The following is a 26248-nucleotide window of genomic DNA, read 5'->3' on the forward strand; positions in this document are numbered from 1 at the left end:
AGCGAAACGCAGTTTGATTAACACGTAAATTAAATATTTGTTTGTTGAAATTGTAATCAAATTGTAACCCGCCCGTACAATTTTTTCACGTTGTGTAAAAACGTGCTGCGCAAAAAATGTGGAACACTTATTGGAAAATATGAAATTATTACACAACCCAATATATTTTATTCTTGTGCTTTTTATTGAAATTGAAGTCAACGATTGCTTATTTAAAATTCACGTCTTATATTCACGTTTTAACTTTGAATACGAAGACGTAAAATTTTCTCGTTCTTGATCTCGGACAGATTTTTGGGTGTATCTCGAGAAATTACACAGAAACAATATCTTCTTGAAATGTGGATATTTTTGGAATCGACAGCAAAGTGGCAATAAAGATTCTTCGCTATCGTGTATCAAAATGTTGGATCGTAATCCTCTGCGAGTGCTCGGCGCGGAATAGTGGAAGTTCAATGGGATTTCCACGTTCGAGAAGTACTTCCAAGACTTGCAGGAGTTGTTGATTGTGGCTCTTTGAGGAATCGAGTTCACGAAGTGGCAGAGAGCATCTCGATGACAGTGGTGGAATTGGGATACCTTGCAATTAGGTAGCTCGGTCGAGAGCGAAGATGGTCGCGTAGCATCAGAGAAAGCGTTAATAGCCACGTTTAATCTATTCGCGTGCTGCCGCTTTATTTACACGTCACAATTATATGTGTTATTTAGTCCGAAAATTATATATGAGTATAACACGCAATCGATTTCATACCGTATTGAATTTCACGCACAATATCAGACCTGATGAATTTTCTTATAATTGCTGAATAAAAAGGTAACTTGTATGTCGATAAAAAAATTTATTCACTTTTATTATGTATATGTTACTGTAAATGTGAATAATTGGTTATTGTGCACAATTGCCAAATTAATCAAGTTTACAGTAACATATATATGGCAACTTGAGGAATTGACAACTTGACGAAAATTTAGATCACGCTTGACATCTTTTTTTAAGTACTTGGAGAAAAAATTGATTATAGGTTGTATTATATTTGATGGTATCGCTGTTTTACAAAAAATTCCGATGCTAAAGATCAACCGAAAAATATTTCTGCGCTCAGTCATGTACTTATACAGCTGTATCTCACATACGGAAAGTGAACCTCGAGAGGAGAAAAATCCTAGAAATCTTTTTGATGATGATCCCAGCTATTCACGTTTCATGCGAATTTCTATGCGCGATGCATTCGACCCGTTTGCCTCGCAACCACGTAACGTTTCGACGTTTTGCAGAAAAGGAAATGCAACTTTAAAGAAATAACAACTGTAGAACGCAACTGTGTTGCTTTACTTCTAGGTAAACAATCGACGATCGATAGGATTTTTTTTCTCGACCTTTTTGTCCATTGTGTCCTGAATCTGATCGCGCGTCTGTACTCGACATAAGTACTTTCTCTTTTTCTTAGGTATTTTTATATCCTCTTATTTATTTTCTTTTGTAAATGCAACGCATTCACTGTTGCATTAATTTATCGCATCAGTTTTCAGCGGCAGATTTCTAACAAATTTGAGCCAATTTTTTTATGAAAGTTGAGAATTTTATTTAAATACTTTGAATTAACTTTATAATTATTGAATCGTTTTATAGAAAAATTTTAAATGAAAAAGTTTGAATAGAAAGGTCAAACATTTATGCAATATTTATAGAATTTTAACATTTATTCAATCTTTTTACTTTTATCGAATATTTTTATCATATTACAATATAGAAATAATTCTCCACACTGCAGAATTAAATGTTATCGAGTTTTTAACACACAGATAGGAACATGGACGTATATATAAGCTGCTAATATCTTCATCACAGGCGATCAGTCTCAGATCGCCGATAAGAGGCAATATTTTAACTATATTTCTAGCGATACTCGAATCGCTGAGTTGGCAACCTAACGTGGCATCTTTTCTCGCATCGCGATTGGGATTTCGCTTCTTTTTCAAGATTTTCGCGACTGCATCGACTGCACTCGAGGCCTAGAAGTGCCGAAGCTATCTCGCAATGTGCCAACTCGCGACGCTCGAGGACACTTCTCGAGTTTGCTTGCGATATCAAGTTTCTTTCTACATACGATCTCTATCCTCGGAACATATTTCCTCGATATATAAGATGCACTTTAGGTTTACCTGTCGTATTATCAATCACAGATCTTTGGGAATGTTAATGTTTCAATATTAAATTTCTAGATAATGAAAGTTTAAATTAAATTCGTATTAAGATAAAGTTATTATACACCGCGGTGAAATTAGTAAATAATACATTTTCCGAAAAAAAAACACAATTCAATTATGTAAATTGTTTTCTTAAATAACGTTTTTCGATGCAAATAAAATTTTTAATGTTATTTTTTCTGCTTTTTTCAGGTGAGTATTCGACAAAGGTGGAAGCTTCTTATCATTTTTCTTCAGCGTCAGGTATTTGAATAGAAAAATTAATTAAATCCTAATTTGCAACTTGATATTTATGACATTCAAGTAGCTAAAAAACAGCGCCGCAATTTTATCTGAAAATCCAACTGTTTAATCTCTGAGAAAAGAAATTTTCTCTTAACCGCTATTGTATTCAGAGATTTCCGCTTTTTATACTGTTTTTATCATCCGGTGCTGTTTCAACTTGAAAGAGCTCATGATGCGGGATTCGCAAACTAAGTAAACATGCTATCGCTGTTGTTCCGGCTATAAGAAGGGGCAATTAATTTCAAGAACTTAATTCCAACGAGGGCGTCATTCGATGCAGCCTTGGCGTTCCATCCATTTCTCTCACTGGCACTTTTTTTTATCGCATTACTTTGCCGACACAAAAGACTTTGCTCGTTGTTCGGAAAATGTACTTTAAAACTCTCTCGCGAAGTTGGACCATTTCCTTGAATGTGCGCCCTCCGGCAAAGAAAATATCGCATCGGTAACTTCAATCAAGATTCGTCGGTGTTTTTCCCAACATCGAACACGAGCCGAAGTTCCGAGGCTATCAATCAACCTCACGCTGCGTGATACTGCTGCTTGTGTTTCGCATAAACGTCGCGTTGAAGTTTCGGCAGCGAGTTGCTTCTCGCTCATTAATTTGACGTCCGCTCATGCAGGCAACCGTGAATGAACATCGTTATAAATTATAATGATTATTGCTGCCTGAACTTTGCTAATATAATTTGAAACGCTAAATTATCGATTACATAGTTCGTTTGCCCGCGCGCTAATTTTTGAATACCACGAATTCTGCCTTCGAGTGAATATCTTCAATTTTGAGAATTTCGAAATTTTGTAAATTCTGCAATATCTACTGTAATTTTTTGCTGCCATTCAAGCTTGCAAATTGTATATTTCGAGAGACGTTTAGTCACTGTTTCAAGGCTGACGAGAGATACTTAATTAGTTGTGCATCTGCAACCACGAAGTTTGTTCCGCTCTGACGTTCTCTTACAGGTTGATCCTCGGTGTGTTCCAGGATATCGTTGCGAGAAGATATATTTCACTAATAGCTCGCTTTCCTAGTTGGCCGGTAGTGTACGAATATCCAGAACGCGGTAAAGCGTATCCAGTTCCTAGATCTTTCGAGTTTCCGGCAAAACTTGGACTTTCGGCATGCCTCCGCATATTTATTAAGCTGCAGCTATTTACTTCCACGCTTTAGAGGAAAAATAAATTTATATGACTCCTTTTGCATCTTTGACGGCGAAACGTGAAATATTTCATGCGAGAGAATTTATTAAACTTTGCGTACTGTTGTGTCAACGAGACATTTAATTCTGCGCAGGTCGGAAAAAGACGAGGAATTATATAACACGCCTGTCTCGTATTCGCCTCTTTCCGATTGTCGCAATCGCTATCCGTTATTCCAACAGTCTAATTTTACTTATCGGATGTATTTCGAGGAATATAACGGGAGCCAAAGTTTCAATTAATAGTCACATTGAGGTACATTAAACGACATTGAGATTTCAGTGCGAACCAGCCTCTAATTTCATCAAGTTTACAACTCTCGCTTACAGCTAAGTTTTCCTAGCTGTCAACGTCGCGTGTTTCAAGCATAGTTGCGCTTCGAGATGGCTGCGAGACCACCCGTCGTTGTTTTAATTAAATCCGGGAAGTATCGAAGAATTCCCAGTCGACAAAGTTGGCGGTGACGTTCGCGTCACTCGTTTCGTCGATATATGTTGTCCGGATTATTTCGCCGGGATAACATCGACAGAGGGACTTTTGTCGATGCGCTGGCCTACGGGATGCGCCCGGAAGCGAAAGCGAAAGTCTTCCGCCCGGAAAGTCATCGGTTCAACCACCGGCTTAATTTTCAAGCTGTCGTGCCCTTTTGGATACTTGCCTCGTAAGTTTCTGCGAGATCGCGTGTGATACTTGAACGTGGACTAACAATGAATCTTCGAGACGGAAATTCGACGACGCTTCCTCCGGCCATAAAATATACGGCTACTATAAACTTCAACGTAACATTCTCCGAAGCAAAAGAAAAAAAATAACGCGTCGAATTGTTGAAGTAATTTTGATTTAAACGTTCAAAAGGGTATTCTTCTTTTTGCGCGTGTTAAGCGTTAAGCGATAGACTGCCGCGAAGAATGTTCGTGGCAAATTTAACGCGATGCACAATGTAGCGTCTCCGTTTGCCATAAATCATCCGAGGCGGAGCGGGTCTCTCGTTGTATAACCGGAAACGGCGATCGGTTATCTCACAGCTGGATGCGGTTCCGTTTCGCACGATCCTCGGTCGCAATAATTACGCTTACGCCGACGTTAACGGGCGATTAATTATTTTCCGCGTAGTTTCGCGAGCTACATGCGATCGGCGAACTCTTCCGCCAGCCGGCCAACTTGTCGAGCAATTAATTACGAGCTATCGCTTACGACTCCCGTGTGACGTACGAGGTAAAAATGCGCGACGTTACGACAGCCGTTTTGAATCGCCGGCCTGCCGGATTCTCGCAGTCCCCCACCTTGTTATAGTCGTTAAAAGCTACTCCTCGTTAACGAGTTTCTTGCGCGCGCCCCCGATAAATCGTCCAATTTAGGACGACGGCCCGCAAACTTACATCCGAGCTGTAAATTCACGTTTATTCTGCTCCAGCGATAAAGCCAGGGGGCTTTCTCCGCCTCCATGGAGGGATCGTTAGTCTGTTGCGTGGAATTTCGTCCATTTCGGGAAACAGCTGAGCGTTCGCGGAGCTGACCGAGCCGCGGCAATGTGCCGAGAGGAATAAAAATTTTAATCACCTTTCGCAACATTCTACTTTTAGTTGCAACATTCCATTATCCGAGACCGTTAGTTTTCAAACATCCTCGCGAAGTGATTCGGCTGCAAATTGGTTATATCTGAAAATTTTTTGCATGAGAAAAATATCACACTTTCCGGCACTTAAAGAAATCAAATGGAGAAATTGTTGTCAAGTCTTCAGCAGTGTTGCCAAAAGCTCCGGCTGAATATATTGGCAACTTGACAGCGACGTATAATAACAACGCCATAAATTAGTGCCGGCTGCAGATTCCCCGCCCGCTTTAATTCCACCCTTTTTTGCCCGGCCTCTCGGAAGGACGGGAAATGCATCCTAGTCTTATCTAGCGTTACGACCGCAATTACTACGTGAAAGGCGGGAGAAACGCACACAGCGTTCACCCTTTATTCTCAGGACCTTCAGATGACCCAGAAACATCCTGCTTGCATCTTAGGCGCTATTGGCTCAAGAATAGTAATTATTCCATCGCGACAAAAGTAGTAACGCTTGTTTCCTCAATTACAAAACGGATCACTTAAAGTGCGATTCTCATTTTGCAAATGATAGAATATAGAAAAGACTGAGTAGAACTGAAACGCAAAATGTCAGGCCGACAAAGACGTAATGTTTTCTTTTTGCTTCGATGATTCAACGGAATAATCATTCTATGAAAAATGTCATCTTAATGTCGCACGCAGATTAGATTGCGACGGTCGATAAGAGCGCGACGTTAATTATCATTTCTGAGGAGGGACAGAAATGATTGAATTGTTTTCTCGTTGAATATCGATGATCCGCGTGAAGCGTGGGAGATTTTCTTGATGAAAAACGAGTGGAATGCGTTGGCGAGCGAGCGTCGATCATTAATCAGATGGTGCGGACAGCAGGCGGCATGGTGAACGGAACGGTTGGAAATGCTTGGCGTACCGCACTCGTCGTATTCGAGACTCGATCTCAAATGCTAATGACCCGACAAATTTTCCGATTGTTCGCCGGCAGCCAGTAGATCTTCCGTTCGCGTGATAAACGAGCTCGATCGCAACGGATCGCGGCCTGATGCGAAAAAGTCAGCGAAGTGTTCCTTCATTCTTTTCCATTGGTAGCCGTTGTGGTCTGAAGAACGGCAAAAATAGATTTCCCACGCCTTCGTGACGAGTGTAGAACGGATCCTCTCGCTGGTAGCGCTTTTTGCAATGGATATGAACATTGAATAAAACAATAGTCCGGGAAAATCTATCTTGTTATACGCAATGGTGGAATAGCTTTGCGCGTCACTCACAATTAGGATAACAACGCTTCGAATAATATTTTTCTTCAATGACGCGAAATATTTCGCGTGATCAAATAATAGGAATATTTTTAGCGCATTTATTTGGACAGAATATTTTATTTTTAAACGGACTTTTATCGCTCTCTTTTGCACGCTATCAAGTTCTATTGCTTTTCCAACGCTGTCAAGGTTATCAGAAAGTAACTTTATTTCAGGCATGACTGGATAACTATATGATTAGCTATCTTTTTTCGTGCAAATGCACACCGTCGCTAATGCATCGGTTCAAGGAAATCAGAGCTGCTAACTTTTTATCGCTTTCTTAATTGAGTGACCTAATTTACGTCCCCGCCTTGTTCCGACCTTCCTGCCTGCGCGATATTGCCGGGAGAACGAAGGAACCTTTTGCGGCAACGACTTGCCAATTGAAATCCGCAACAAAAGAAGACAAAATGAGACTTTCCCACTGAGAAAGCAGTAAAGAAGACGAGAAGACATTTTTGTGGTCAGAATGCGACTCAGAACATTCTTTTCTTTCCTCAAGATTTGTTGGAAGATAGAGATACCGCAGCCATTATCTTCTTTAGCCAAACTACCGCATCAAACGGGGCTTGACAGGGTAATCAGACATCTAGTGCGAAAGAGACATATGCGATATTGCAGACAGTCTGTTTCAATGAAAGAGAAATAGAAACTAAAAATAAGTATAAGTTATAAGAATACGTGAAAGGAAGAGAAAATCTTTTACCAAAAAATTGATAAAATCTCTGTTAATTAAAAAGTTTGCATTTTTTTGTATAGAATACAATCTGTTTCGTAGAATATTTTTGAACAACAAATATTTTTGAATTTGTTTAGTCATTCATTTATTAAAAAACGATAAATATAAAATGTTTTTATATTAAAAATTGTTTATTATAAATTTGTACTTTTTACTTCTTGATTTTGAATACTTTTTTTATAACAATTTTGTACGAATAATATATTCTAACAAAAATTGTAAAAAAATCCGGTTGTCTTCTAAAAGTTAATACATTTTTTTCTTGTCATTTCTCCTTCGTTTAGATGCAATTGCATATCTGCTTCAATGTATCATTTCTCTCGGAGTTAAATAGCTGAAATTCGCTTATTATTGAACCTGCTTTTCATAGAACTTTCAGTTGCCGGTTGTGTAAACATCGTTAGCATATTGCATGCACAGTTTTTATACATACAAAAGTTTATTTTCACGATACTGCAGTTCATGCATCTTCATGGTCCAGAATACGTGGTTGCCAGATGCACGACCAGACCTTTCTCCGGCGACTCGCGAGCTTTATTCTTCTATCTCTCCGGTCGCCTTCTCGAACTTTCGGGGGACTCGTTTAAAGAAAATATCCCGACAATATTACCACGCACGTGGCGCACAGTGACAGGAAATGATTTTTTCACGTTAGATTATGGACCATGTATCCGCCTCTGTAATTCCGAAATTGGATTCGGCAAAGTAGCCCAAAAACACAGCCTACGCGGCGTAAAGGTCGATATTTCTTCATTCCGTCGTTCAGAAGTAGAAAGCATAAAGTATACTCACGTAAATTGTTACAGTATACTTTATCTGCCTAACAAATTAATTAAATATAATTATACGTAATGAAAAAAATGATAAAGAAATGAGATAAGAGTCTCTTAATGGCTAAGATTCAAATTACATCTAGATTCTAGAATTACATTCATGGAAGTATAATTAGATAGCGTATTTGAAAATCACAAATACGCCAAGCTATACTTGCGGGTCAGGTATTATGCTCTATAAAGTTCGGAAAGCGACACTCGGCGGAACAATCTTAATCCAATCTTTTAATTAAATTTCCGAGGTTGCTTTCAGCCTTCAGTGTCAATGTTCATGAAACAGTGACTGTTTTCTCGCACGAAACTCTCGCGACTTGTGTGTACACTTTCGCACACGACACGAATGTGTATTCGACAGGCGATTTTCTGCAACGCTGAACAGTGCGAAATAGGAAATAGAAGTGAACGCAGAGATCTGAATAGTCGGCGCGGATAAGCCTGCTTTTCTTTTGAAATATGCGCCCAAAATACAGGTATTTTTCCGTGCTTTTTTTTTCTATTTAGTTTTCGTCGCGCGGCGCCGCTTTATGCGGGTCCGCATATATGAAAAACCGTTCCCGATGCAATAGATATTACGGCTCGACGCTTGCAGAAGATTTCTTTGTTTGCTTCGAATGTACCGATCGGTCGTATAAATATATCGATTACATATTCGAAAGGTGAGGTCGATTTTTTTCCAATTCCGAAAGCATCTGCTGAATTTCGATCGTTTATTTGAGTCTTTTTGCGCGCGTATATTTGCGTACACATACACGACACCGTTGGACACGTGTAGCAATTTGGCAACCATTCAGTCGACACAGCTACGTAGGAGGGAGAGCACGCGTGATCTCGTGAGGCGGTTCCTCAGATGCAAATGAATCCCGCATCAAACGTCCAGGCGAGAGTTCCGAATCAAATCATCTCTCCGCATGCAGAATGCAGACGTACGTACGTCAGCAGTCAGTCTGAAAATTAAGGCAATTCAGGTCGGATAGCATCTGACGTACATTGAATTAATCTATAATTGCGCTCGGGAATATCAGGACGCTTAATCCGTCGTGAAAACAATTGTTAGTCCCTTTGACTGATTAGAGAACTGCTTGCGTTTGTGCAATAATGCCTAATCGCGTCTTACAGATTTCGCTCATCGGATTAACTGCATTTCCGGAATACAATCTGAATCTGACGCACGTGTCTGCACTAGGAAAAAAAATGTAGCGTTTTTAACAAAATTTTATAGTTAAGGCTTTTGTTTAGCAACCAAATATTTTACTTTATATTATAAAAGGTTTAGGTTTATTATTTTTGCTGAAATAATTTTTACATTTTGTTGTCTCGAAGAAATATAGTTGTTAGAAAATTTTTTAAATTTAGCTTTTAATTTAGTTCAAATAACTAAATTAACAAAGTTAGTTTGATAAAGCAAACTTATTACAATCAAACATTTTTGTTTAAATTAATAAAATTTGTTTTGTTATATTAAAGGAAAGGAATTGTAGGAAAAAAATGTTGCTAACGAAGACATTCAGGGACTAAATAGATTTGGTTGGGCATATTTCAACTAAATAGTTTTGTCACCGTAACAAAAAAGTTTGGTTTCTTCAGTTAAATATTTTTCCTTGCGTGCGGCATTATTTGAACGAATAATAGGCTGATAGAAACAAATTATATTCAGGGATGCGTACGGCATCGTTCATTTATCTTGCTTTTGTGCGAGCTGCCATTTTGTAGCACGCGCTTCATACATCTGGGTGTGGTATAAAATGATTAAAACCCTGCACTGCGCTGACATAATTTTATTCAGAACGCGTCTACGTTCTAGGCCTCCGATATTATTCCGATGCGCACGCAACACGCACGTTTTCCTTCATTTTTCATTCGCCTTCTCTTGACCGACTCCATGGGGAGCGCATTTTATTATGGGAGCTTTCTTTATTCGATCCGTAAATTCTGCATAAAGCTCAATATATCGGATTCCTGTGAAATATTCATGTGTATATATTCCAGTTATATACGTGTATGTACATATTTTACCGCGGAATTTCAAATCAGGTCGTCGCGCGAAAATACTCGCAATAATTAAACCCAAATACAAGCAAAAGTTCATCAATATTTTTTTGCCTTTTAGATATTTTTAAAATTTCACGCGCTTCTATTATACATCTATATTTTTTATTTTTCACAAAAATTTACCAAAAACAATTAAATAACATTGTAAAGAATTGTTCAAAATAGTATTGCAATATTTTGTGTAAATGTCAAAGAGTTTCGAGTTTGATAACGTGATTTGAACTTGTGCTTAACACCGAAGATAAACCGAAGGCAAAGTCATTGTGTGCGCATACAGTTAAATGGAACTCGTCGAAAACGCAGGAGAGGAAAATTAGCATGGTTTCAGACAATGAACAAAAGAGCGATACAAACGCGGCTAGGAAATTGGCGTTGGGAATTGCGCCTCGGTATAACCTCGACGTGTCTGACCACGTGGATCATTTATCACTGCAGACATTTGTCTCTGACATTTCCAGCATGGATAAATGTCAGCTTGCCCGACACTATCCGTCTTTTTACACTCGGCGTTACATTCGAAACTTTGAGTGGTTAAGCGTGGTTAAGCTGTAATAGTCGGAAATAAGGTTAATATAAATTATCAATGCGATGTTGAAGTGAATATCATTTGTTTCAAAGAATTCTTATGAAATTTTAACGCGCAGAGTATTACAATAAAATTTTTAACACGGATCACCAAAAGGTACCGCGCAGTGAAAGTTCGGTCCAACGGATGCGGGCCGGATTTTTTTTTCTTATGAATATACAAGAAAGGAACTGCGTCGGGTGTGTAATTTCTGAAAGCGTCGTACTTTCATGATCGCATTCATCGCAGCGCGAAACAATGGCCTGCGTCTACATTACGGACGAAGTATTCGCGGTATCCGCGTTGAACAACAGATGTTTTCCTTCGTCATACTCGCGTCCGATGTTATTATTACGGCGAGCAGCGATCTGACTAAACGGGATCATAGCGAGAGGAAACCTGCGTTTATGCTCGTCGCCGCCGTAAACGTGAACCATTGCGCGGCACCATTGTTGGAATATACATTTCTTGAAGGTGCAACGACCTGGTCGACGAAGGGCTTGCTCGGACATTATCATTCAATGCGAGATTATATATCCTGCAAAAATGAAACTTTCTTTTTGAAAAACATGATAAAAACTGATTTGTCTTTTTAGATAATCATTATAATGACGATTTTATTAACAACTTTTCGTGATAATTAATTTCGAACAATTTCGAGACTTTTTATGATATTTAGGCGAAAAGTCGAGCGTATCTTTCCGCAAACTGTAATATTCAAAACAAAATAAATTTTACCACAATTGTGATTTCATCACAAAAGATGCTCGTTGCGCGATCGATTAAAGTTTCGGTTTCACTTCAGTTTAAGGTTCGTTTTCTTCGCAGTAAGTCGCTCTATCCTTTCTCTAGATCACTCGACCGTTAAATTAATATACCTTCTGATAACCGTCGTCCCTTCTATCCATCTCCGATCCTCCCTTTCTTTATCATGGCAGCCCCGTCTTTCCAAGACTCGCCGTATTGCCTCGGCGAGGAAGGAAAATGAACAATGTTGGGCTTCTTCTTTGGCTTCTTGCAAATGCGTCGTTTCTCCAATGCACTCTATCCTATTTAACATCAATGCACTTATCGCTTAAAAGCAACGATTACGATATTATGAATAGCGGAGACACTTTTCATGAAAATTACAACCGGAAATATAAATACCGGTGTGTGTGAAGCTGGCGTATCATTTCGCGGAAACTCACAAATAATTAAGAGTTCTGACTTTATTTTCAATAGTTCTAGAGTTTCTGATAGTTTAAACAAATAGTTCTGGCCATTAAACCAACGAAAATGCCTCAGGACAAACTGAGACGCCAACTTCACGCAGCGTCTCACTTTGTCCTACGACATTTTCCTTGTCAATAATTGTTGGAAATTAAAAGATTTATAGTTCTACAAGAATTCTAAAAAGAGTTCTGCCTTCTAAAAGCAAAAAAATATCAATAAAGATAAAATAAGAACAAGCGAATCCTTATATCTATAGATATACAGATGAGACGCCGGCCTATTTTCAAGAGTTCTGTTTATTCCAAATCAGTTTTCGTATAGTTCTGGACATGAACAATGCCTTTCCAAGGAGTTCTGATAGTTACAACAATTAGAACTTTTTTTAAAAAATTATTTTGCCCAAAAAACGTAATTTTTCAGGTATAAAGGTGAGACGCTAGTCGATTTTCAAGAGTCCTGTTTATTCCAACTTAGCTCTCGTATAGTTCTGGGCATGTACAATGTCTTTCCAAAGAGTTCTGATGGTTACAACAATTAGAACTTTTTTTAAAAAATTATTTTGCCCGAAAAACGTATTTTTTCGGGTATAAAGGTGAGACGCAGGTCGATTTTCAAGAGTTCTGTTTATTCCAACTTAGCTCTCGTATAGTTCTGAGCATGCACAATGTCTTTCCAAAGAGTTCTGATGGTTACAACAACTAAAACTTTTTTTTTTAAATTATTTTGCCCGAAAAACGTATTTTTTCGGGTATAAAGGTGAGACGCTGGTCGATTTTCAAGAGTTCTGTTTATTTCAACTTACCTCTCGTATAGTTCTGGGCATGTACAATGTCTTTCCAAAGAGTTCTGATGATTACAACAATTAGAACTTTTTTTAAAAAATTATTTTGCCCAAAAAACGTATTTTTTCAGGTATAAAGGTGAGACGCTAGTCGATTTTCAAGAGTTCTGTTTATTCCAACTTAGCTCTCGTATAGTTCTGGGCATGCACAATGCCTTTCCAAAAAGTTCTGATAGTTACAACAATTAGAAATTAAAAAAAAAATTATTTTGTTTGAATAACGTATCTTTTCGAGTATAAAGGTGAGACGCTGGTCGAATTTCGATAGTTCTATCTATTTTAAATGACATTTTGCGTCAGGCTGTAATCACTTTTCATTTCTATGAAGAGTTCTATGCGTTATTAGAATGTTAATTTAATAAATTAGATCTTTTGAAGCGCTGGACGTATAAATCGAGCTATCGAGGTGAAACGTTGATTGTTTTTCTACAACGTCATGGATTAAAAAATTTTTATTTTACTGTATAAGTATATTGTTTTAAATGTCCACGCCGTGATTCTGGATTATGCTAAGAACAAGATAAGTACATTTAAAACAATACACTTTCACACAATGAAATAAAAATTTCAAAATCCATGACGTAGAATAATGATCAGTCTCACCTCGATAGCTCAATATATATACGTCCAGCGTCTCGAGAGATCTAATTTGTTTAATCAACATTCTAATAACTTTTACGCATAGAACTCTTCGTAGAAATAGAAAGTAATTAAAATGTTGATTAAACAAATTAGATCACGAAATCTCACTTGAAATGTCACACGAAATGTCACTTGAAATGGATAGAATTACCGACATACGACCAGCGTCTGATCTTTATACTCGAAAAAATACGTTTTTCAGGCAAAATAATTTTTTAAAAAAAGGTCAGTCTCACCTCGATAGCTCAATATATATACGTCCAGCCTCTCGAGAGATCTAACTTGTTTAATTAACATTTTAATAACTTTTACGCATAGAACTTTTCGTAGAAATAAAAAGTGATTACAAACTGACACGAAATGTCACTTGAAATCGATAGAATTATCGACATACGACCAACGTCAGACCTTTATACTCGAAAAAATACGTTTTTCAGCCAAAATAACTTTTAAAAAAAGGTCAGTCTCACCTCGACAGCTCAATATATATACGTCCAGCGTTTCGAGAGACCTAACTAGTTTAATCAACATTCTAATAACTTTTACGCATAGAACTTTTCGTAGAAATAAAAAGTCATTACAAACTGACACGAAATGTCACTTGAAATCGATAGAATTATCGACATACGACCAGCGTCTGACCTTTATACTCGAAAAAATACGTTTTTCAGGCAAAATAATTTTTTTAAAAAAAGGTCTAATTGTTGTAACCATCAGAACTTTTTGGAAAGACATTGTGCATGCCCAGAACTATACGAGAGCTAAGTTGAAATAAACAGAACTCTTGAAAATCGACCAACGTCTCACTTTTATACCTGAAAAAACACGTTTTTCGGGTAAAATAATTTTTTTTTAATTTTTAATTGTTGTAACCATCAGAACTCTTTGAAAAGACATTGTGCATGCCCAGAACTATACGAGATCTAAGTTGGAATAAACAGAACTCTTGAAAATCGACCAGCGTCTCACTTTTATATTTGAAAAAACACGTTTTTCGGATAAAATAATTTTTTTTTTAATTTCTAATTGTTGTAACCATCAGAACTCTTTGGAAAGACATTGTGCATGCCCAAAACTATACGAGAGCTAAGTTGGAATAAACAGAACTCTTGAAAATAGGCCGGCGTCTCATCTGTATATCTATAGATATAAGGATTTGCTTGTGCTTATTTTATCTTTATTGATATTTTTTTGCTTTTAGAAGGCAGAACTCTTCTTAGAACTCTTGTAGAACTATAAATCTTTTAATTTCCAACAATTATTGGTAAGGAAAATATCGTAGGACAAAGTGAGACGCTGCGTGAAGTTGGCGTCTCAGTTTGTCCTGAGGCATTTTCGTTGGTTTAATGGCCAGAACTATTTGTTTAAACTATCAGGAACTCTAGAACTATTGAAAATAAAGTCAGAACTCTTAATTATTTGTGAGTTTCCGCGAAATGATACGCCAGCTTCACACACACTAAATACCGGCACAACGAAGCTATTATTATAATTTTATTAAATTTTGTTTTAATTCTCGGTATACTATCAAAGCCTATTGGACTCAATCTTAGTTTCTGAGTTTCTTTTTTGAGCAATTTTAATTAAGAATTGACATTTAACAAGAGTTGATTGAGATGAAAAGAATTTATTGGGCTCAAGTGATAAATGATGATGGTTATTTTTTCTAGTATACTGAAGGTTAATATATTTTAATAAATTGCATTTTTAATGTGTGTGTGTGTGTGTGTGTGTGTGTGTGTGTGTGTGTGTGTGTGTGTGTGTGTGTGTGTATGTGAAAACATATCTAATTGCAGATATTTTGTCGCGATTGTAATTATGGACATTTTCGACTTGTTTAGATTAATTAGTAACATATTGAATGAAAGGATAATTAAATAATTACTTAAATTGTTGCGAATGCATTGCTACCAACAATCTTTCAATCTCAATTTAAATTGCTCATTATCGAATCGTGCTGCATTAATTGGCTGAAAGATGCCATGGAAGTTTATCGAGATACAAACAAGACGCGCGCTTACTTTACACTCTCCTTTGCGAGAAGTCCATAGTGTCGTGACATCGCAATTAGCGACTCGGACGATCGACGATTTAATTGCGACGCGAGGCGAGTCTCCATTGTCCGATCGAGATACGCTATCTCACGGATTGTGCTGCTGGCAATTTAAGCGCCTTTTCAAAGTACGGAGAGGCGTCGTGTCGCCGATAATTAACCGGCACACGTCGGGACGCTCTAGAGAGCACCTGCTATTTTCTTTATCGGTGCCCGACGGCAATTAACTCTCTTCAGCATTCGATAAACTGGCCAATACAAATTCATCTGTCCCGATGCGTGAGATGTACGATTAAACCCGTAGCATTGTTAATAGCGCTATTGAAAAGAAAAATGGAGCTTAACTGACTCTATCGTATAGTAACACTATTTAAATAAAGAATTTCATTAATAATCTCTTGATAAAATAAAATTTTTGTCAAATTTTGTGCTAAATAAGATAATAATTCTTATATCTAGTGCCAATTGCAACATCGTAATAAATGTTTCAATTATGCAATTACAAAACGAAAATGTGAGAACAAAATCATTTTGTATCGACGTTTGCAAAAGAACTAGTCCAACAAAACTCCACCAATTTTTAATGGAAATGCAAATAAGCGAGACATTATTTTAATCTTGTGTAAGTTTAACGCCTAATACTAGAACTAGTTTGAAAGCTTTCAATGTGGATTTGCATCATGTTGTATATCGGCGTGCTTTATATGTACACACGTCACAGCGCGGAACCATCAACGACTATCGTGCTAAACGCGTTAACGTGTATTTGCCAACTAGTTAAACGGCTGCTGATGTTTGCCCGCGGGGCCTTGAAGTGCATTCAAGTGTACGCAACGCAGCGCGATAATCACCGGTCTCTTTAATGACCTGCAAATGAATCTCGCTATCGCGCACCTTCAGGAAATGAAGCAAAGAATTAATTCGCGCCATAACTCTCCCTCTCACTCTCGTTGGTAATTTATTAACAATAAGACCCTCACGCGTAGATTTATGTAAATCGCTTCTGTCGTATGCGCGAATTTCTTATGCAACACAGTAAACCGAGTTTTCTACCGCCTGTACGTAACGCGGCTGAACTTTTTATCGCCTGTACGTAACGCGGCTGAAAACAACAGAATCTTTATGCGATTTTTATGCATTTATATTTTTATGTACATTTTATTATTTCTTTACGCGACTTAAGCTTCATTTTATTTTATGTTAAAAAAATTTTTGAAGCCATCAGAGTTGCATAAAAATTTTCTTGTTAATCTTAACTGCGAGAAAGTTTCAGAACTTTATTAAGCTGTAAAAAAGTTGGAAACTTTATTAAACTGTAAAAAAAAATCGAAATTTAATTTCCACTGTAAGGAGGTTTAAAAATTTGATTGAAAATGTCCATGTCGCGTCTTCCGAATTTTCCACACATCCTTATTGCTGCTCGTCCCTCTTGTTTTGCATGAGAATACCCAAAAATTTATGGCCGCCGGTGGGCGGCTTCGCTTTTTCCTCCAAGTAGCGATGTAGGGAGGATATAACTCCGGGCTGTCGAGGTGCGATAAGAATTGTTACACGTCCCGAAGGCAGTTCCAAGCGAACTCAGTTCGTGTGAGAACACAAAAGAGTCCATTTAAAAATTGAAACGGCGCTGACTATCGAGCGGCGGTGTTGGATGTGATATAACGCTACCAGCTTTGGTGGATCCGAGAACTCTCAAATTTTCGATACAATTATTTTTATCGATTTTTTTAAATTGTATAAATAACATTTTGTTGTACAAACAAGATGCGCAGTGGCACATAGAGGTTTTTTTTTAAAAGACAAATTTAAATTATGTTTTAATATTTATAAGTAATATTTATAAAAGTTTAATGTTGAATAATTGTTGAAAATTTTCAGAAAGATTGCAGAGAAATGTTAGAAACTTTTATAATATAAGGGGGTGAGGGAGTCAAACCCGCTTTCTAAAAACAAACTGAATCGTACTGAAAACTATTTACTGGTTATTCCTCTTATAAAAACGTTAGCTTTATACCACCGTTGTAACGGGGGATTAGTCGCGCAATACTGCTAAGACACGCATGCTGCTATGCGTGCATCGATTCCCCCTCCATGGATCAGGGCCGTCTCGATATCCTAGCTGCGGCGCTCCGTTGGGCTGTAGCCCGCGCTATTTGAATTTTATTTTAGAATATTTCCAACATTCGGCCATTCTGAATGTAGTGCCTGTCCTCAGGCACGACGTATATGTGACAGTTATTCTTCTTTTCCGCAGTGTTTTCATCCGTCAGCCCTCTATGGTTCTTTACGTACAGTGTGTCGTGGTTAATTGAGTCAGCTTCGCATAATACCAACGAGCATGCTGACATTCGTATAATACCTCCGTATAGTACCAGTGTCAATTAGACGTAAATCGTGTAACTAGTACAGCACCGGTGTGCCTGCTAGTTCTGTCTGTGTAACTGAACCAACGTAGCACTGTCGTACTCGTCAGATTCAGTTCGTGTAACTGAACTAACGTAATTCTGTCAGACTCAGTCCGTGTAACTGAACTAGTTCAATACTACTGTATCAACTAAGATCAGTCCGTATAACCAAACTAACGTAGCACCGTCGTACTCGTCAGACTTGGCCCGTGTAACTGAACTAACGTAACTTTGTCAGACTCAGTCCGTGTAACTATAGACTCTTTTACGCGTCTAAGACCGCTATCCAAGGCTTTATTCGATCGGCTGCCACTACCGTTCGACGTCGTCTGCTCCCTTCTCGTAAGTCCTCGACTTCGTATCGATCGTTAATGAGGACCTTGTAAACCCGGAAGGGTCCCTTAAATTTCGGATGCAATTTCTTACTACTACCCGTTGCGGGGTCGCTAGTAATTTGCACCAACACCAGATCGCCTTCGTGATACTTTCTAGCGCCCGATCGCATCTTGTCGTATCTCCTCTTTTGTTCGCGCTGATTCTGATCAATGTGCGCTTTTATTTCCTGGCGCAATTCGTCTAAGTCTAGGCGGTGTACCGTGTCCTGGACAGCAGATAACAGTTGAGCCTCGGCAGCGCTCCTTGTTTCGCATCCAATGAGTGCCTTCAGTGGAGTCGAATTAATGCCCTTATTGTGCATAGTATTTAGTGCACTCTGTACCTGCTTTACAGCTAGGTCCCAATCTCGTGGATCTTGCCCAGCCGTCGTAGTAGCCAATGCTTGTACGATAGTCTTGTTATATCTTTCGCACTGACCATTGGCGCGTGGCGTGGCGACAGCGTTTAGCACCTGTTTAATGCCGTATGCGTTACAAAACGTACGGAATGCTTGCGATGTGAAGGCCGTTCCTCTGTCGCTAATGATCCTGCTAGGGACTCCAAACAGACAGATCAAATTAGTCAGAATTTTTACAACATAACATGTCTTTTGATCCTTTACCGGCTCTATCAGCGTAAACTTTGTAAAGCCGTCCACCATAACGAAAAGAAACTTATGACGCTTTCGGCTAAGCTCGAAAGGACCAACGTGATCGACGTGAATAGTATGAAATGGAACCGGTACTTTATCGATACTATTTAATTTGCACTGTTTCTTTCCAGCCGTATGTTTGTAGTATGCACAATTTAAACAGGCATGTACGTATTTTGTCACAAAACGTCGCATACCTGCGAACCAATAGTTACGTTTGATTCGTTCTAATGTCTTTTCTACGCTTAAATGCCCAGCGTCGTCGTGACATAATTTGCAGATTTGCATCCGCGCGTTTCGTGGTACTACCCATGCCTTAGCTTTATCATCTAGTCGTCTGTATAGTTTATCATCCTTAACTAGATATTCGTCAAAATAGTGCTTTGTTTCGCTCGTCGATTTTCCGCATGAAAGAATTGATCGGATTCTTAACAATTGGTCGTCCTGCAATTGAGCGGTCAGTATCCAATCACCTTCCGTCACGTCCACCTGTGTTACTTCTAATTCGATTGGTATTGGATTTCTACTAAGAGCATCTGCGTGTGCCATTTTTGATCCTGCCCGGTACTCGATATCGAATGTGAATTCTTGTACTTCAAGCCACCATCGACCGATCCTTGGTAGCAAATCTCGCTTAGAAAACGTCGTTCGCAGTGCAGCACAATCGGTTACGACTTTAAACTTCAATCCTAGTAAGTATACCCGGAAATATCGTAGTGCCAGAACGACTGCCATCGTCTCTAACTCATACGAATGGTAGCAACGTTGATCCGACGTAGTTTGTTTACTGTAATACGCTATTACAGTCATCTTACCATTGTTTTCCTGTAACAGTATAGCACCTACTCCTACCGCGCTCGCGTCAGTGTGAACTTCAGTCGTTTTACTCGGATCAAAGATTGCTAATACCGGCCGGGTTATAAGCCTAGCTTTAATCGTCTTAACAGCTGTTTCTTGTGCTTCTTCCCATTTCCACGGTACGTCCTTCCTTGTTAATCTCGTTAGCGGTTCAATAATCCCTGCGAAATTCTCAATAAACCGCCTAAAGTAGCTAGCTAACCCTACCAGCTGTCGTACTTGCTTTACTGAATTCGGTGATTCCATCCGTAATATCGCGTCGACCTTGCGTCGCCCGGGTCGTACCCCTTCCTCGCTAATCTCTCTTCCTAGATATTCGATCGATTCTGCAAAGAATGTGCACTTGTCTATCTTAAGAGTTAATTGGTGCGCGCGAAATACTTCCAATATCTGACGTAATCGAGCTATGCCTTCTTCTATAGTTCTAGATGGTATTATGACGTCGTCCAAGTACGGAAAAGCGATAGAATCCTTTAAATTTCCTAGTACCCTATCCATTAGGCGCTGAAAAACGGCTGGCGCGTTAGTCAGCCCAAAGGGCATACGCAGGAATTCGTAATGACCCTCCGGAGTCACAAACGCCGTTTTTTCAATGGAATCATCTGCTACCGGTACTTGGTAATATCCGGATGCTAAGTCTAGGCCCGTGAAATACCGATTACCTCCTAACTTGTCAATTTGATCCTCAATCAATATAGGATAGGATACTTATCTTTTATCGTGATAGCATTAAGTTTACGATAATCTATACACATACGGTATTCACCGTTTTTCTTTTTCACTAATAAAATAGGGCTTGCATACGGTGAACTTGACTCGCGAATAATGTTGTGTTCTAAAAGTTCCTGCACTATCCCTCTCACTATCTGTTTTTCGGGTTCGGCTAAACGATAAGGACGATAAACAATTGGCACATCTGAAGTGCAGCGGATACTTAGTGACGCGGAATTTGTCTTTCCTAAGTTTCGCATCGACGAGGAAATGCAATCGCTGAATTCTTGAATGAGTTGACCGTATGGCCGTTGTGCCGACTTGGCTGTATCGCCTGTACTGACCTTGGTAGTTATTACATCCAAAAAGTTAGCAGTGACAATGTCGTCAGATGCATTCTTAATGAGCGCTAACTGCTTGAATAATAACGTGTTACGGCGCTTAATCGTTACAATATGCTCCTGTTCTAAAAAGTCTCGACCAATAATTACGTCATAATTAAGATAACAATCAGGTACAATTATTGCGTTAACTTGCGCCGATGCCTCCATAATCTGAACATTAATGAATGCTGATTTATCGCTTGTTACCAATTGTCCGGCAAAACCTTTCAGTACGACGTTCGGTGTTAACAATACAGTTATATTATATTTATCAGCTATGGATGCTCGCAACAATGTGCAGCTACTTCCCGTATCTATTAAGCCTCTAACCTTGTGTTGATTGACAAACATCGCTCGCTCATATAAATTCGTGGCACACTCGGCCCCTTTTACTACGTTCACGTTTTTCTGACGCGGACATTCGTTGCTACAATGCCCTAAGCGGTGGCATCGTTCGCATTCTACTCGCGGCTTCCGACACTTTTTTGCAATATGCCCTATGTTACCGCAATTAAAACATTTAATTTGGTGTTTGCCCTTATCCTTGTCGTCACTAGCCTTGTTATCCGTCGACGCTTCGTTTGAGGCCCGCGATCGACCCTGCTGCGACGCGTTCGAATGTTGCTCTTTTCGATCATTTCTATTACCAGATCCGAATACTTTACCTCTTTCGCTTTTTACCGGCACGTTTCCCAAAGTAGTCATGTACGCGTATAATGAGTTAGCATCGGTATGCTGCGCGGAACGTACCGTTCTTGCAACGTGTGTATCTGTAATTCCGCCGATTACTGCGTCGATTAAGTATTCATCCGGGATACTAATATTTAACTTACGTAACTTGTTTAATTTCTGAAAGCAATAGTCCCCAAGCGATTGACCCAGACTAGTTTCGTACAACGCGGCTTCCTTAAATAATTTGCTGAACGGTACAGACTTACGAAATTGTTGTCGTAATATTTCCTTTGTTTCTGTCCATGTAACAGCTAGTTGCTGTCGCGTATCGTACCATAATCGAGCATGGCCTTTCAAACGAGACGGTATCAATCTCATGATTGCCTTTTCGTCCCAATCGTACTGCGCCGCTAGTTCGTCCACGTGTTCGATCCATTTTTCTATTACAAGGTCATCCTTTGATGGATCGAATAAAGGAATCATTTGTTCGTCTCCTTTATGGATGCACGATCCTCGTGTCTGCGATCGCCGGTCCAAGCTTTCCACAATGCGTTCTAATTTATTGAAACGCTCATCTCGTCGCCTCTTCTCACTCTCAGACGTAGAAGACGATGACGAACGATCTCTTTTGCGTTTTGAGCTGCTACGCCCAGAATCACGCCGTGACTTATGGCGACCCATTTCCGCCGACAGATTCGTCGTATCACTCAGGAGGTCGCAAGTATTAAGCACGTTGTTTTATCCCACTTCTGATTTGTTAGAAACTTTTATAATATAAGGGGGTGAGGGAGTCAAACCCGCTTTCTAAAAACAAACTGAATCGTACTGAAAACTATTTATTGGTTATTCCTCTTATAAAAACGTTAGCTTTATACCACCGTTGTAACGGGGGATTAGTCGCGCAATACTGCTAAGACACGCATGCTGCTATGCGTGCATCGATTCCCCCTCCATGGATCAGGGCCGTCTCGATATCCTAGCTGCGGCGCTCCGTTGGGCTGTAGCCCGCGCTATTTGAATTTTATTTTAGAATATTTCCAACAGAAACTTAGAACGGAATCTTTCTCTCCGTTGTACTCTTTAGAACCGAACAAAATTTTTAAAACCCCGCCGACTGAATTATGCAGTTTTTCGCCGGCGAATGCTTTTACGTAGCACTGTTTGTCGTAGACACAAACAGGTGCAGTCAGGTAGCAACACGGCCTGTTCGCGCCGGCGACCGGTAAATCGCGAGATTATGTAGCATCGCGTTCGCGGAGCTGCTCGACGAGGCCGCTCGTTATGCAAGAGCTCGCGTACTCATGTTTATTCTCGCGCGGCCGTTCTTTTATTCCGCTTTGCATTTTCGCTGCAGTCCCAAGTGTGTCTAAATTCGCGCGAAACGCCATTCGTGCCACGTCAGTGACACGTAAAAGCGATTTCGCCGCGCGCGGGATAACGTGATTTAATCCCTCGAAAAAACAATCTGCGAAACGTGGAAACGTTTAGAGATTACCAAGCGTGATTTCCGAAACATTCGTTACCAGGTGCTTTTTCCTGTACGGAATGTTGAGACAATTAATAGAGTAAATCCCCATAAATTCTAGCTTCTGGATTTCAGATACGACATTCAAAGCGAATCTCACAGGTTATGAAATTATTCTGTACCGCAAAAATTTTGGTAAATTTGGTAAATGTATGTAATGTACACGATTTTATAAATTTTGCACTATTTTGTAGGAGCAATGCAGTACTGAAAAGTGCTCTTTCGACAACACATTGTAAGCCGTTACAATTTCAAGCTGTACAATTCCTCGAATTCTTTTACAGTACACTCTCATTCCGAACACTTCGCCGCAATTTTTACAATTTTCTGTTGATTGGTGTGAATTGAAACTAATCCGGCTGAAATGAATAAAACATGATTTTTGTATTGTAACTGAAAGAATTAATAACGATGTAAGTGTCTTTAAAGTCGGCGAAAAACCAACTGTTACTTCATGACGCACGTGAGCTGAAAACCAGACCGGCGAGCACGTCGTTAAACGCCGCCCTCGCGCCGAATTCTACTCTCCTTTCAACAAGATTTCTTTCAGTCCTAACAAATCGCCACGACGCTTTCCAAAGTACCTCCGACGTTCGGCTTTAATCCACAAAGGGTTTCTCTCCGGCTTTCCGCGCTCTCTCTCTCTCTCTCCCCGTGTCTCGCGTTTCCTTTCACGATGCACGTCGGTCGTCCTCGCCTTCCGAAGATTATGTGCCGACGAAGTTGATCAGCGTCTCGGCCTCTCCGTGCTCATTACCGCCAGACGCCGACGTCTTAATAGCGCGAATTTAGCGAGGAAGGATGTTTAAGAACGGCCACCGATGGCGAACGGCAACGATGAGCGATAAAACGCTTTTTCTTCGCCATAAGCGCCGCGCGTTATCATCGTTAGCGTCCTCCTCCAACGTCGTTCTGCGTCATTATCCACCGCCCGATACTTTAAGCTATGGAAAGTGAGATTCGCTGCCAACTCGGATTATGCTCCACTCGCTCTCTATCCTCGCTTTAAAATTCTATCCGCGGCCGAAATTAGAATCCAAGTACTCTTTTCCGTCTCTCCTTATGCAAGTGGGAGGAGATAATTTAGCCCTTTTAATGGCCGATAGTTTATCGCTACAAGTGAATTAAAAATAACTCTCTTGCTACGTAAATGAAGAATATTATTCTTTATTAGCATTTTATGCTTAAATTTAAATATGATAATTTTACCAGTTTTTAGACGAAGAATATTATATAAAGCAATTTTTCGTAAATTAATTATAAATATAGATAACCAAAGGTCGGATTATTTCTGTATTATAATTAAAGATCTATTTATTCTGCATATTTATTCTTATTTAATGTATTTTTTCTTAAAATATAATGTGGTCCGTTTGAAAAATAGATTTGTGAGTTGAAATCCATTAATAAAAATAGCTCTCAATTTCCGTAAGAATGTATCATCCCTTTACTTCTTCTGCTCACCTGCCCTTCGACACTTACAATCACTCTCGAAATTAAGTAGCTATAAAGTTCCTCAGAATTCGCACAAATAAGAGCGGAATCCATCGAGTCTCGAAGTGAATTACGCCTCAAGATATATGTCTCATTCAGAGTACATGAGCCTGCATATCGAATCTTTTCACTAGTTCGAACGCGCACCCAAGTTCCACCCAATTGAATCGGTGAATGTCTCCGAGTAATATGGAAGGAAGAGTCCTTCTCCGCGAAATGTCGAAGTTCAACCACCCGCACCGTGCATACACGTCGCGCATCTAATACGCAGCGCCTCGCCCTTATCTTACGCAGAACGGTTCGATACTCGTCGGCATAATGCAATTTCTTCATGTATGCGGGTGTCTCGTCTCGCTTACTGCCGGTATCGTGATTTTGTTAGGGATTAAATGCGACAGATGGAACTTCTCAGTCGCTTAACGACAGTACCTTGAATAAATCTTCCTCGCGTCTGCGAGATTTGAGTAAGAAAATTATGTTGTGTAATTTTCAATCAATAATATTGCGAATCGATAATCCTGAATTAAATTCAGAATTTAATTAATTAATAATCCGAAGTAACTTTAATTAAATTATCCGTTATTCATCAGATGAACTAGTTGTTCCCGCTGCGAGAAATTAATACGGTTACTGGAATGTAGATACCAGGTGTCATTTGAAACGGTATATTATATCGAAGAGCGGCTGCTTTTAATTAAATTTTTATCAAACGCCGTAATATGTCTTTGCATATTCAATAACTAGCGTTGACAACGGTAGAAGACAGTTGTTTGATGTGGATAAATTTGTTTTTGCAGCTGGAGCCGCTCCTGAGGAAACTAACCAAAGGTCCAGTTCTGCACACAATCGCCACTCTCTCACGAAGGGTAAGTTCGACATCGAATGCAATGAATTGCATTTAGGGCACTCTTGTTTGCTAAAAGCGTGCGGCAATATCTAGCGCAGCACTATATTCCACCGAATAGAAAAAGTCACATTGTATCTCGAAATGGAAATGGAAATACACACTTTGCAGACAGAATTATATATTTTTGGTGATAATAATTAAAAAAAATACTTTAACAGGCAATCTTTAGAATTATATATTTTTGGTGATAATAATTTAAAAAAATACTTTAACAGGCAATCTTTAGAATTATATATTTTTGGTGATAATAATTTAAAAAAATACTTTAACAGGCAATCTTTAACATTTCTACAAATATGCGGAAATGTTATTTCAAACCAATGTCTTCATTACGAGATTGATGCGAGATACAACATGGTGGTTAAGAAAATGTTCGGTAGCTGGTGCTCTAGAGTTTAGTTTGCCTAGCTTTTTTTCACCCAACTACCTCGATGTATCCTGGCCGGCTTGTGTCAAAATTCTAAAACGCCGGCCCGTGAACTTTTCATTACTTCATAGCGAGCGCGATGCTCGAGGATATACCTCTCACAGTGGCTTTTTGCATTTACACGATGGATTTGGGCGCGATGCAGTTTTTAATATCGTATCCCACGTTTGCCGACGTTTCTGTGGCGCTTGACAGCACAGCTTGAACATTTATTTGTGGTACAAATGGTTACACAGGCATACAAGTCGGGTATAGGCCAATTTTTATTCGAGAGTCCTGCAAAAGCACTTTAACACTTCGATGAGTATGTCGTAGTTTTCGCGTTCAAAGTGCGAAAA

At 39.2% G+C, this 26248-nt stretch overlaps 1 protein-coding gene across 44 annotated transcripts in view; it reads left to right on the top strand.

The window, feature by feature from the left end:
* LOC105669058 (MAP7 domain-containing protein 2) overlaps nucleotides 1–26248 on the top strand; it is a 159625-nt gene that overhangs the window by 110447 nt on the left and 22930 nt on the right. For 36 of the 44 annotated variants that reach the window (XM_067356856.1, XM_067356878.1, XM_067356905.1 and 33 more), the window contains one exon: nucleotides 25374–25442. In XM_067356856.1, the coding sequence (XP_067212957.1) occupies nucleotides 25374–25442 (69 nt within the window). Of the gene's footprint in view, nucleotides 1–2400; nucleotides 2452–25373; nucleotides 25443–26248 lie in introns of all 44 variants that reach the window. The other 8 variants (XM_067356842.1, XM_067356817.1, XM_067356851.1 and 5 more) reach the window with 1 other exon arrangement.

This window comes from Linepithema humile, chromosome 1 (assembly GCF_040581485.1).
Source record: "Linepithema humile isolate Giens D197 chromosome 1, Lhum_UNIL_v1.0, whole genome shotgun sequence".
In the NCBI taxonomy this organism is placed as follows: Eukaryota; Metazoa; Arthropoda; class Insecta; order Hymenoptera; family Formicidae; genus Linepithema; species Linepithema humile.